The 15,355-nt window shown below is 38.6% G+C and overlaps 1 protein-coding gene across 1 annotated transcript in view; it reads right to left on the reverse strand.

Annotated features, from left to right (window-relative positions):
- Nucleotides 1–687: 687 nt before the first annotated feature.
- The window catches only part of LOC125661618 (uncharacterized), a 30,275-nt gene continuing 15,607 nt past the window's right edge, over nt 688–15,355 (reverse strand). The window contains exons 4-14 of the mRNA XM_048893689.2: nt 12,584–12,817; nt 12,194–12,369; nt 11,986–12,108; nt 11,689–11,800; nt 8,962–9,122; nt 8,591–8,689; nt 8,162–8,236; nt 7,952–8,069; nt 6,692–6,801; nt 6,074–6,253; nt 688–1,604 (exon numbers count right to left, since the gene is read on the reverse strand). Coding sequence (XP_048749646.2) covers nt 1,560–1,604; nt 6,074–6,253; nt 6,692–6,801; nt 7,952–8,069; nt 8,162–8,236; nt 8,591–8,689; nt 8,962–9,122; nt 11,689–11,800; nt 11,986–12,108; nt 12,194–12,369; nt 12,584–12,817 — 1,433 coding nt within the window. The 3' untranslated portion in view covers nt 688–1,559. The remainder of the gene's footprint in view (nt 1,605–6,073; nt 6,254–6,691; nt 6,802–7,951; nt 8,070–8,161; nt 8,237–8,590; nt 8,690–8,961; nt 9,123–11,688; nt 11,801–11,985; nt 12,109–12,193; nt 12,370–12,583; nt 12,818–15,355) is intronic.

The raw sequence follows: 15,355 nt of genomic DNA on the forward strand, positions 1-15,355 counted from the left end.
ATATTCCATTATCACCTGGATATGGTGTTTATATCTTTCAACTGATTCGATACGTTTACGCAAGAGCTTGCTCTTTGTATGGTCAGTTTTTAAATTGGGTCAGACTACTAACAAGCAAGTTGATGGTGCAGGAGTTTAAAGTTTAAAGTCAGCATTTCGGGAATTCTTTGGTCGTTATAACGATCAGTTTGTCAATACAACCTATCATTGGGTCAAATGCTGTTTGACGTGTATTATACCGAATGTTAGGCCGTTCTTGGCACACGTATATAGGGCTCACGACGGGTGTGACCGATCGACAGGGAATGCTTAATCCTCCTAGGTACCTGATCCCATCTTTAAAATATTCAGGGGTCGGTGTTTGCCCAACTCCTTATTGTGTATGGATATAGGAATTATGAAATTGATCACTTCATTATCTTGACCTTTTATATAGGCCGTTCTCTACATTTTGATTTTGACTTCGGATTACTCCGTCTGCTTGTCCATATGGCTTACGGAGGAAGTGCTTAGTAAGCAGGGATACTTACTCCTCTGGTATATTGTAAAGTTAGCGCTCTTTTTGTATATATTTTCCTATCGTTAGCCATATTATGTAAAAGAAATTTCGTTTGTCCTGAGGAAGGCACAACTCGTACCAAATTTGACACATTGATATTTTCCCCAACAATAACATAAACGAATAAATCATATTTACAAGATTTTATCAATGCAAATCTCATTGTATAAATATATAACTGAAATCTCAGATAAAGTTCAAAGACAACACTGTACATACATTTTTGAAACCAAAGTAATATCTTATGTACTCCCAAAATCTATTTTCACAAAGTACCATTGTATAAATCAATTCATCCACACGCACATACGTCCATATCTGTACAAAGCATAAAGCAAACCTCTTCTCCTTAAATAGCACACACGCTTCGTGGTCATTTCCATTACAATTATGAAGAAATCACAACTCGTTTTTCTTTATAGTGAATGGCGTCATACAATTATGATAATCACAATAATACCCTGACTCTCTTATTGCTTGAATAAATATATAATCTTTTGCATAGCTACTATGGTTACTAAAAACAACGATTAGCAAATACAATACAGATTGAAAATTGTAAAGCAAGACATTGATGGAATATGACAATGAGATTGAATGTACATGTACGTATACAAGTAAAACAATAAATACCACTTAAAAAACAAAACATGCACACCTTTTTAATATCTACTCAGAAAACCACTTGATTGATTCAGGACAATATGTAAGCTTAACGTGATTTTAGCGAGACTGTAGACAGACATACTGAATATTCATAATTATGCAAATGACCACTACCACAGACACTGTCCTATGGGTTCTTTCACATTCAAAAAATCTCGTCAATTTAACATTAATAATTGGAAAACAATTTTTTTATATTCTATATTTCACTCTCCATTCATTTACTCTCCACTCACTTATCTTTAAAACATTGATGATGAGTTTTATGGTTACCTCCTGAGTATGTTGTTTTGGAAGGAGGTGGAACTGTGTAGTATTCTGGTACGTAAGTGTACTAAATGGTGGTCAGGGTATATGGACGGGCATGTAAGATGATTGGCTGAAACAAAATAAAACATAACTTTGCTTTTAGTCTGTTTCATGTACATCGTTGTCATGTTCTGGTGGTGTGGTTACGCAAAAATGATATATTCTATGTAGTGTGATGAAAGTATTGTAGGGTGGATTGAAACATACTTTATGATAGACCAATCATATGATGTAATTCTTATCCAATCAGCATTGTATAGCCATCCAATCATAATCTTAGTATAAGTAGCCAATCATTGTTGATCAACCTAAGACCAAAGGGTATAAATAGAGCCGTCCTGTCATCTTCAGTTAGTTTGATGGTACCCGAACTCGATTGAGGTCTTTTGACAGGTAGTATTGAGTTGGTATTCAGGACAAGCTTGGTGTTGTGTCGGAAAGCAACAGAATTGTTAGCTAGGCCACTCAGCTCCTACACTTGGTCCTTTGTGTCTTTGTGACTTTAGAATTGTGTCTTGGTGACTTGTTTCAGGGATAGTGTCTCGGTGACTTTCCCGGGTGATAGGACGGTAGAGAGCTTAGGTTAGGTGGCTGCAGACTGTGTCGGGAAACAACAGAATTGTTTGTTATACCACTCAGTCTGTAGCTACTTAAGTTATACATGTATTTGTGATTTCTCGTTTCGATTAGTCTGATTATTTTTTACTATTAGCTCATGGTTTGTTTAATGATCATCCAAGTAGGACCAAGGAAAATATCATTCCGGGATTTAGTCAGTTAGCCTATCCTGGTTTATTTATTAACGTCAATGTTATTGTTCCTGTTCGTCTGCAACGAAGATAGATACATGACAGTAAGTGTATTATAATTGAACTTAATTTCTTAGGAAGGAAACCTAAGCGAACTCATCAATTTTCTGATCATTTATTAGGTAAATACGTTACAGTAGAAATACCACTTTTAGCATTGGGACGCGTTATTGACATATTCTGTGTAGATACACCACTTTTAGCATTGAGACGCTACAACTCAACTTATTATTTAACGTCCCTCTCGCGAATATTTCATTCATATGGCGACGTCACCAATGCCGGTGAAGGGCTGCAAAATTTAGGGCCATGCTCGGCGCTTATGACCATTGAGAAGGGAAGGTTCTTTATCGTGCCACACCTACTGTGACACGGGACCTCGGTTCAAAATAATGAACGGGATGATTTCAGTTTCTCCATCGTCAACTTTCCTTATTATGTAGCAATATTCAATTATCACCTGCATATGGTGTTTATATCTCTCAACTGATTCGATAGGCAAGAGTTTGTTCCAAGTTTGTAGATTGAGGCAAGCTACTGAAATACAAGTTGATGGTGCAGGGGTTTCAACAGTCTCATTTAAAGTCAGCATTTCGTAACTGTTATGGTCGTTATGACAATCTAGTTTGCCAATACAACCTATTTTATTAGTTCAAATCCTGTCTGACGTGTTTCATGCCAATTGTTAGGCCGTTCTTTGCACACTGATTTAGACTACGGATAACTCCTTTTACCTGATCAAGATATGTGGCTCACAGCGGGTGTGACCAGTCGACAGGGGATTTTTACTACTCCTAGACACCCGATCCCACCTCTGGTGTATCCAGGGGTCCGTGTTTGCCCAATTCTCTATTTTGCATTGATAATAGGAGTTATTTTCGTTATTTTCACCTTTCATTGCCATATCTTATGTAGAAACACCACTTTAAGCATTGTCATCCCTCACTAACATACTCTATACAGAAACCTCAATTTTAGCATTGCGACGCCACATTAACATGTTCTGTAAAGAAACACCACTCTTAGTATTTGGGATGCAAATATCAGAAAACCAAAGTGGAACACTGCATCTCAACATATGTACATGTAATATAGGATATTTATAACTACCATGTATAGAATCTAATACATTTTATGTCGGTATTGTTTACTTACTGCCTTACTCAATGACTGACTCATTCACTCTCCACTCACTATTTCAATATACACTTATCTATTCACTCTCCACAAACTTTCACTCTCCACTCGCTCACTTATTCAAGTCACTTCTTTATTCACTCTCATCCTCCATTCACTCACACTCGCCACTTATTTACTTTCCCCTCACTCACCACCCGCTCACTCTCCTTCCCTCACTCACCACCCGCTCACTCTCCTCCACTCACTCACTCACCACCCGCTCACTCTCCTCCACTCACTCACCACCCGCTCACTCTCCTCCATTCACTCACCACCCGCTCACTCTCCTCCATTCACTCACCACCCCTTCATTCTCCTCCACTCACTCACCACCCGCTCACTCTCCTCCCCTCACTCTCCACCCGCTCACTCTCCTCCCCTCACTCACCACCCGCTCACTCTCCAACCGCTCACTCACCACCCGCTCACTCTCCTCTCCTCACTCACCACCCGCTCACTCTTCTCCCCTCACTCACCACCCGCTCACTCTCCTCCTCTCACTCACCACCCGCTCACTATCCTCGCCTCACTCACCACCCGCTCACTCTCCTCCCCTCACTCACCACCCGCTCACTCTCCTCCCCTCACTCACCACCCGCTCACTCTCCTACACTCACTCTCCAACCACTCACTCACCAACCGCTCACTCTCATTCCCTCACTCACCAACCGCTCACTCTCCTCCACTCACTCACCACCCGCTCACTCTCCTCCCCTTACTCACCACCCGCTCACTCTCCACCCGCTCACTCTCCTCCACTCACTCACCTCCACTCACTCACCACCCGTTCACTCTCCTCCCCTCACTCACCACCCGCTCACTCTCCTCCACTCAGTCACCACCCGCTTACTCACCATTCGCTCACTCTCCTCCACTCACTTACCACCCGCTCACTCACCACCCGCTCACTCTCCTCCACTCACTCACCACCCGCTCACTCTCCTCCACTCACTCACCACACGCTCACTCTCCTCCCCTCACTCACCATCCGCTTACTCTCCTCCACTCACTCACCACCCGCTCACTCTCCTCCCCTCACTCACCATCCGCTTACTCTCCTCCACTCACTCACCACCCGCTCACTCTCCTCCCCTCACTCACCACCCGCTCACTCTCCACCCGCTCACTCTCCTACACTCACTCATCACCCGCTCACTCACCACCCGCTCACTCTCCTCCACTCACCACCCGCTCACTCTCCTCCACTCACCACCCGCTCACTCTCCTCCACTCACTCATCACCCGCTCACTATCTTCCCCTCAATCATCACCCGCTCACTCACCACCCCCTAACTCTCCTCCACTCACTCACCACCCGCTCACTCTCCTCCACTCACCACCCCTCATTCTCCTCCACTCACTCACCACCCGCTCACTCTCCTCCCCTCACTCACCATCCGCTTACTCTCCTCCACTCACTCACCACCCGCTCACTCTCCTCCCCTCACTCACCACCCGCTCACTCTCCACCCGCTCACTCTCCTCCACTCACACATCACCCGCTCACTTACCACCCGCTCACTCTCCTCCACTCACCACCCGCTCACTCTCCTCCACTCACCACCCGCTCACTCTCCTCCACTCACTCATCACCCGCTCACTATCCTCCCCTCAATCATCACCCGCTCACTCACCACCCGCTCACTCTCCTCCACTCACTCACCACCCGCTCACTCTCCTCCCCTCACCACCCCCTCATTCTCCTCCACTCACTCACCACCCGCTCACTCTCCTCCCCTCACTCATCACCCGCTCACTCTCCTCCACTCACTCACCACCCCCTAACTCTCCTCCCCTCACTCACCACCCACTCACTCTCCTCCACTCACCACCCCCTCATTCTCCTCCACTCACTCACCACCCGCTCACTCTCCTCCCCTCACTCACCACCCGCTCACTCTCCTCCACTCACTCACCACCCCCTAACTCTCCTCCCCTCACTCACCACCCGCTCACTCTCCTCCACTCACTCAACACCCGCTCACTCTCCTCCACTCACTTTCCATTTATTTACTTTCCATTCATTCATTCTCCACTCAGTCACTCTTCACTCACCCACCCTCCAATCATTCACTCCCCAATCATTCTTGACTTACTCACTTTCCACCCACTCAATCTTCACTCTCCACTTAATTTACACTCATTCATTCTCTACTCGTTTACTCTCCACTCATTCACTTTCAACTTACTTATTCATTCTCAACTCATTAGCTCTCCATTCCATTCATTCTCAAAGTATCTACTTTTCATTCATTCACTCTCTAATCACTCATTCATTTTTCAATCATTCACTGTCCCCTCACTCACCAACCCTCCACTCATAATTCATTTATTGTGAATACTTGTAATACCCTTGATTTTTTTGGAAGTCTTTTGAAAATGAAGGGCGACGACTTTAATGTCCCAACTTACATTCCTTTGGTTTGTAATGTCGACATACAATACGCAATGATATCAAGAACTACATTTGAAATACATATACTGCACATCATTTTTCTTAAAATCTCAGAAAATGAAGGAAAACGATTTTTTGTTAAATATCCCTACTTACATTCCCTAGGTTTGTAATGTCGACAGGTATCTGGAAACTCCCTTTGTTAATGGTGTCATTTAGTAAGGTGGCAGCCTGATCGAGATCCACTTGAGCATTAGGGTTTGGGACGTCGCCTTTTATCGGGGACCCTCCCAGGATGGTTAACGTAACAATTACAGAAGTTGTGTCATAGTCAACCTGTAAAATAAAAACGAGGGAAACCCCCATCGGCAATTAACACTTTGAATGTTTAGTATACCAAATGATTATTACAATAATGAGAGTACTATCATTTATTTCCCTAATTCAATCTAACATGTCAATAAAGTAATTTGTTCTTGCAAAAAAACTCATTGTGTTTGAAACCCATACGAAACAATATCAAGCACGCAAATACAACTGCCAGTTTTTAAACAAACAGAAATATATGTACCAGCACACCTTATAAATAATATAAACAGCAAAACACGGTTACAGCGAATGCGCTTAGAATGAAGTCACTCTTACAACGATGTGATTTTCATTAACACAGTATGAACTTAATGGATATAACGAATTACTTTTATAGCGAATAAGTATTGCTCTTCCTAAGCCTTTCGCTATAAGTATGTTTAACTGTACAATGTTATTTGATACCTTCATTTCCTGGATTCTGAGAGGTGAGAGATTCGTCCACTTGTGTACTGTCAGAAGAACTTCATATTTGAACAGTTGTAAATTCTTTCCCACTGTATTTTGGTAATTTGCTAAAAATTGAAATTACTGACTCTTATCCAAATATGTCGCTATTTAAATGCATTGGTATGCCTAACTAGACATTAAGAGGCTTTTACAAAAACCGAGGCTCATTCTTAGTACCAGTGACTGAATGAAACGATTTTGTGGAAATTTTGTCAAAATCAAACTAATCATTGATACGAACGAAATCACACTCAATTATTATTTCAAAGCAATCATTAAACTCACGGGAGGTTAATGAATTTAGACAAGGAATGCTGAAAAGACACTGCTAGAACCCCGAAAATGTCAAATGTTTCTATGTAGGAATTCACAAATATGTTTTGAAAAAGTAGTTTTTGGTTGTTGTTGTTGTTGTTGTTTTGAACGTTTATTGTTTGCACATCTGTGGTCTGGACATGCTGTGTAATCTTCCTTCAGGTCATTCGCGAACTTTGTCTTAAATATGCACACCTCAGATATAAGAATTCTAGACATTCTGGCTGAATCTGTTTTCTTTCATCATTTTGTCAAGGATAGATGACTGAAAAGACTTCATTGTATGTGACCCTACCAGTTCGCTGGGGTTAATTCATAACGTGCTATATAATTCTTTAAGACAGTATTTAAAGAAATAACTTTTGTTATGAGGTAGCTGTTGGTTGGTGTCATGTGAGGATCCGTGTTAAAATAGGAATGTAAAATTTAAGTTGAAATTTAAAGCTAAACTTCAATCCTGCGATAGCCAGTTGATTAGGGCACTCGCTTTCATGTAAGGTCGGGTGCAATTCTCTAACATGTAAGGACGGGATCGATTCTCTTACATGTAAGGTCGAGTTCGATTCTCTTATATGTAAGGTCGGGTTCGATTTTCTTACATGTACATGTTAGGTCGGGTTCGATTCTCTTACATGTACATGTAGGGTCGGGTTCGATTCTCTGCATTGCGTCAAATCTCAGACAGCTAACATAGGTAATGACTATTCTTTCAACAAACGCCTAGATGAAAATGGTTGGTATTTCAATTATGACCTATGCGTTGACAGAAAGAAGAGAAGGCGCGCTGTCACTTCAACTAAAACTGGTGACGTATCTCGATTGTGACGTAAAACAAAATTCAAACAAAGAAATAAACAATTAATATTTTGCATTGATATTGCGTGTGGATATGAATCTTACCGTCAAGTTGGAAGGTAAAATCTCTTTTCTGTGTGTAATTAAAGCACGTTGAAATGTCGAATTCAAAAATGCTGGGCCGTTCTTCATTATAGTTATAGATGTTATAAGTGAATGCTACCTAGCAACGATACCGAATTATTATCATTAAATGCAAATGTAACAGGTCTCAACGTCCCTGGTGGTAAAATCAGGTAAAATGAGTTTACTCACTTCATCCGTGGTCAGTTTCAGCTGAATTGGCATTCCAAAGGCATACGTGTGTCCCGTACTCTGAACCCAATCATTCTACAATATACAGCAATCGTCTATGTAGTAAATGATAAATAATGATATATGGGGTAATTTATGAGCGGAATATCGAACATGTGAAAATAAAAACGCACAGGTGAAGGAGGTGGTGGGATTACATAGTTACAATGTACATACATACACACACAAGTGCGCATATATATATATATATATATATATATATATATATATATATATATATATGGGGTATCGGAGTGTGAAATTAACATTGAGTTCCAACCACTACATACAAGGTTATATTGCTATTGTGAACTCGTGCAATATAAAACCATAAAACTCGGTGATGGAGGTAGCATACGTCGGGATATATAATCTTGCTTTCGGACTCACCACAGCAAAATACCACTCCCACGTGCTATTAATAGGTCCTCCCGGCCAATCATTTCTTGTCGCAATCCATACATCACAATCTATACCACGTGTTTTTTTCTGTCGAGTAATATAATTGTCATTTATATATATATATATATATATATATATATATATATATATATATATATATAACGTTCAAGAATATTGATTAATTAACAAGTCGTTTCTTTCTATACAATATTAAAAGAATAGATGTAAATATCAAAATACATGTACATGTAATCCCATGCTAGGTAAGAACTGGACATTGTCGTATCGTCATCTGTTATCAATATTGAATGGGCGGGAATATTAGTATGCATCGGTTGGCTTGATTGACTCTAACTTACCACGCCCTCATAAGCATACTGTGTCTTGTCGAAGGAGAAAAATTCCTTGGCCGTACGTATTCTAACAGTGGTATCGTCCAGGGAATGGGCGTCAAAATCACCACCAGCTATAGTGGTGACTGTGCAGTTTCCGCGTTTGGCATCCATTCTGTAGGCCACGCCTAGAAGGGTAGGATAATTATATTTGCTATTTGTACAACAAAACCTTAATGGTAGTTTGTAGACAGATTCAAACCAGTGGATAAATGTCTGTACGAGCATAGGATATAGCCACAATGTAAATCGATCATTAAAAAGCTTGTAAATAAGTAGGGATAACTTTGAAGGTTTTAAAGTTCATTCTGTTGTTGAATTTCAAAAAACAATGTGTAGACACAGAGCTAAATCAGAATGTATGAATAGCATGGATACATGGGGAAATTTATTTCAGTAATGATATAGTTTGCACAAATGTATTTACATATTCTTAAACATATTTTAGTGTCTATATACTGTCCATGCATAAAAAAATCCAATAAAAGCATCAATATTTGTATTAGAGGTCATACATGAAGTACTCTATGTTTTATTTAGCTTGGTTAGAATTTAGGATAAGAATGAGTTAACGTATTTATGTAATTATTTTCAAAATATAGCTATGGATTACCTTTAATATCTAATATTTTTCACAGAAGGTGAAGTCAGCGCTCGTGCAATGACGTATGTTTTAAGTTCATTCTTTTGTTGAATTTCAACATAAATGTGACGATACAGAGTTAAATCTGAATGCAAGACTATCATACATACATACATTTTGCAGGGAAATTTATGATACATACATATTAAGAATTTAGCAATGCTATAGCTTGTAAATATTTTATTCGTAAACTATCCTTATACTGTCCATAAATATTTCCAATAAAAACATCAATATGTGTAATAGAGGACATATATCAAACATTCTATTTTTATCTATCTACAGCGTGGTTAGAATTTTGGGTAGATATAAATTAATGTGATTATCATAAAAATACTTTTATTAATTGCTTTTATTGTCTAATATTTTTCATAGAAACGAACATGCACTAAGTCACTCTGATATTGATGTACGAACAGATGCCTTACAAATGTATATCTAATTGTGCCATTAATATGGAGACAGGACGTCTGTCTGCATTCTGAAATCAAATACTACATTTGTACTCTGCCTCAATAAAAACTTATAATAGAAATTATACTGGCAGATCAAATATACGTTATAGCAAAAGTTTGTATGGATCCATTCATAAACATAGTGTTTCTATAAAGGAACATACCAGTGTAACAGCGTAACAATGTGACCCTTATTGAAGCAGATTACAGTAAAACACGGTTACAGCGAACATGCTCATAACGAATTCACACCTACAGTAAAACACGGTTACAGCGAACATGTTCATAACGAATTCACACCTACAGTAAAACACGGTTACAGCGAACATGCTCATAACGAATTCACACCTACAGTAAAACACGGTTACAGTGAACATGCTCATAACGAATTCACACCTACAGTAAAACACGGTTACAGCGAACATGCTCATAATGAATTCACACTTACAGTAAAACACAGTTACAGCGAACACACTCATAATGAATTCATACTTACAGTAAAACACAGCTACAGTGAAGCCGCTTATAATGAAATCACACTAACAGTAAAACACAGTTACAGCAAACACACTCATAATGAATTCACACTTACAGTAAAACACAGTTACAGCGAACACACTTATAATGAATTCACACTAACAGTAAAATACGCTTATAATGATTTCACACTTACAATAAAACACGGTTACAGCGAACATGCTTATAATGAATTCACACTAACAGTAAAACACAGTTACAACGAACATGCTTATAATGAATTCACACTTACAGTAAAACAGTTACAGCGAACATGATCATAATGAATTCACACTAACAGTAAAACACAGTTACAGCAAACATGATCATAATGAATTCACACTAACAGTAAAACACGGTTACAACGAACACACTCATAATGAAATCACACTAACAGTAAAACACAGTTACAGCGAACACACTCATAATGAATTCATACTTACAGTAAAACACAGTTACAGTGAACATGCTCATAACGAATTCACACTAACAGTAAAACACAGTTACAGCGAACATGTTCATAATGAATTCACACTAACAGTAAAACACAGTTACAGCGAACACACTCATAATGAATTCACACTAACAGTAAAACACAGTTACAGCGAACATGTTCATAATGAATTCACATAACAGTAAAACACAGTTACAGCGAACATGCTGATAATGAATTCAGACTTACAGTAAAACACGGTTACAGCGAACATGCTCATAACGAATTCACACTTACAGTAAAACAAGGCTACAGCGAACACGCTCATAATGAATTCACACTAACAGTAAATAACACATTACAGCGAACATGCTCATAATGAAATCAAATTTACAGTAAAACACAGTTACAACGAACACACTTATAATGGATCCACACTTACAACGAAAACGCTTATAATGAATTCACGTTTACAGTAAAAACGGTAACAGCCAACACGCTTATAATAAATTCACGTTTACAACGAAGTGATTTTCTTTCCCCGTGACTTCAAAGCATAAGATGAATCCACTGGCTCTAACAAATCAAAATTGTTCTCCCACAGCATTGCGTAATAAACGTGTTTTAATTTATACATTTAAACTTACCCTCATTCCAGTCGTGGACTTCGGACAGTTTATCAAGACCATACTGGTTAAAGAATAAGGGATTTGGTCTGTAGTCGTTTCTCACCAAAAGCATGTTGAAGTCGTACCATTGCTATGGGAGTTGGATTAATTAAAATAAATATACAGATTAAAATTCCATCATTTACCTGTCAAAAGCCTGACTGGCTAGAGGTACTTGTGTTTAAACAATAGGACAGAAATTAAAAATTTGAAAAAGTCACAATTTAGTAGTGCGAGTAGTATGTTTCTTCTGACCAAATGATCATGTATCCTTACTTTGACAAATCCAATCGATTTCTGTCCAGGATTCAAAATTTCTGATGTATACTGGAAATAGTTGGCTGGTGTTGGGACAGGTTTTGTGTATTTTCTTCCCGGGCAAACGTACCCTGATGGCGTCTGTGAAATTAAATGTTAAGAGGTCCTTAATTGCTTAATATTTACTTTATTTTTCATGTTATGTTAATCATGAATGATTACAAACCTCAAAAACATCAGCCAGATTAGTCAAATCCGAAAATTGAGTCCTGTATTCAGCAAATTCGTAGGTGTGGTTAATAGGACGGGGTGAACGTACATTTCCTTGTACGTCCCAAACGTTACCGATCACAACAGCGCGGACCGGAACTTTGGACTGAATGGCGCTATTCCAGCCATCCGCTATGGGAGTAAAAGGGTACAACATTTAAGTTGATAAGATAAACTCTTAAACCGACATTAAGGTGATCTTATACCCGATACATTTTTCTTTAAGTTTGAAATTTCTATGAAAATTTGATGAATCTAACTGGAAGAATATTTTATAATTTTTGTGTCAACTTGTTTCAGTAATTCCTGTTTTTCGTTATATATTCACAACTTTTTGCGATCTTACCCATGAAGTACCAGTCGACATTCATAGTGGCGTCCATGTTTGGCCAGTAAACACATGATTTCCAATGATCCACTGACATTCCTCGAACTTTTGTGGTGCCCATATATTGCTCCGTCAGGTTTCCGCCGTAGGCACTGTACATCTTGGGCACATAAGGATTAGTGCCGCTTGTCTGAATTCCAAAGAGCCAGTTTTCCGATTTGTCTGTGGATATCTGCGCCACACTGCATGTTTCTGGAGAGAACAATATTTACCATTTGTTTCCTTGATAATACATTTCGATGCACGTGCTTTTATTTACTAAACGATAACTATCATTAAAATCCACCTATGACATCATTCTTTTGTCCGAACACTCCATTATTTTTCAGGAATGGAGTGTTCGGAAAGTAGGTCAACCTTTATACAAGTAGATATAAATGCATGCAACAAAAGAATGAAAAACGTAAGACATGATTAAAATGCACAAAGTTTAGTTTTTATTGATGTTTACAGTGGATTTTAAGTGGGTCAATATACTCGTATCAGTCCATTCCTTAAAAGAAATGGACCTCGGCCCCTTCGGCGCCTCGGTCCATTACTTTTAAGGAATGGAGGGATACTCGTACATTAACCCTTACATAAATGTACTTGATAATACCTTTACATATATATGTATATGTACTTGAGCACACCTGTAGATACATGTGTATATACTTGAGCACACCTGTAGTTATATGTGTATATACTTGAGTACACCTCTAAATGTACTGATCATATCTTTATATACATGTTGGTTAAGAGTGCACCTTACAATCAGTATATTTATACAAGGTCTCTATACACGTAAGGTTATGATATCATATATACACATATATTTATAATACTGAGTTATTGAAATATACGCCGTTATGATAGTACATACGATTTATAATACCGAGTTATTGAAATGCACGTCTATGATCGTTATAACGATCTAGTTCGTCAATACAACCTACCATTGGGTCAAATGCTGTCTGACATATTTCATACCGATTGTTAGGCTGTTCTTGGCACACTGATTTTGACTACGGATAACTCCGTTTACCTGATCAGAATATAGGGCTCACGGCGGGTGTGACCGGTCGACAGAGGATGCTTACTCCTCCTAGGCACCTGATCCCACCTCTGGTATATCCAGGGGTCCGTGTTTGCCCAACTCTCTATCCTGTATTGCTTGTAGGAGTTATGATATTGATCACTGTTCGTTATCTTCACCTTTATATGAGTTATGAGATTGATCACTGTTCGTTATCTTCACCTTTATATGAGTTATGAGATTGATCAATGTTCGTTATCTTCACCTTTATAGGAGTTGTGAGATTGATCACTGTTCTTTATCTTCACCTTTATATGAGTTATGAGATTGATCACTGTTCGTTATCTTCACCTTTATATGAGTTATGAGATTGATCAATGTTCGTTATCTTCACCTTTATAGGAGTTGTGAGATTGATCACTGTTCTTTATCTTCACCTTTATAGGAGTTGTGAGATTGATCACTGTTCGTTATCTTCACCTTTATAGGAGTTGTGAGATTGATCACTGTTCTTTATCTTCACCTTTATAGGAGTTATGAGATTGATCACTGTTCTTTATCTTCACCTGTATAGGAGTTGTGAGATTGGTCACTGTTCTTTATCTTCACCTTTATAGGAGTTATGAGATTGATCACAGTTCGTTATCTTCACCTTTATAGGAGTTATGAGATTGATCACTGTTCTTTATCTTCACCTTTATAGGAGTTATGAGATTGATCACTGTTCTTTATCTTCACCTGTATAGGAGTTATGAGATTGATCACTGTTCTTTATCTTCACCTGTATAGGAGTTATGAGATTGATCACTGTTCTTTATCTTCACCTGTATAGGAGTTATGAGATTGATCACTGTTCTTTATCTTCACCTGTATAGGAGTTATGAGATTGATCACTGTTCTTTATCTTCACCTGTATAGGAGTTATGAGATTGATCACTGTTCTTTATCTTCACCTGTATAGGAGTTATGAGATTGATCACTGTTCTTTATCTTCACCTGTATAGGAGTTATGAGATTGATCACTGTTCGTTATCTTCACCTTTATAGGAGTTATGAGATTGATCACTGTTCGTTATCTTCACCTGTATAGGAGTTATGAGATTGATCATTGTTCGTTATCTTCACCTTTATAGGAGTTATGAGATTGATCACTGTTCGTTATCTTCACCTGTATAGGAGTTATGAGATTGATCACTGTTCGTTATCTTCACCTGTATAGGAGTTATGAGATTGATCACTGTTCGTTATCTTTACTTTTATAGGAGTTATGAGATTGATCACTGTTCGTTATCTTCACCTTTATAGGAGTTATGAGATTGATCACTGTTCGTTATCTTCACCTGTATAGGAGTTATGAGATTGATCACTGTTCGTTATCTTCACCTTTATAGGAGTTATGAGATTGATCATTGTTCGTTATCTTCACCTTTATAGGAGTTATGAGATTGATCACTGTTCGTTATCTTCACCTGTATAGGAGTTGTGAGATTGATCACAGTTCTTTATCTTCACCTGTATAGGAGTTGTGAGATTGATCACTGTTCGTTATCTTCACCTGTATAGGAGTTATGAGATTGATCATTGTTCGTTATCTTCACCTTTATAGGAGTTATGAGATTGATCATTGTTCGTTATCTTCACCTTTATAGGAGTTATGAGATTGATCACTGTTCGTTATCTTCACCTGTATAGGAGTTATGAGATTGATCACTGTT

The sequence above is a fragment of the Ostrea edulis genome, chromosome 8 (genome assembly GCF_947568905.1).
Source record: "Ostrea edulis chromosome 8, xbOstEdul1.1, whole genome shotgun sequence".
NCBI classification, from domain to species: Eukaryota; Metazoa; Mollusca; class Bivalvia; order Ostreida; family Ostreidae; genus Ostrea; species Ostrea edulis.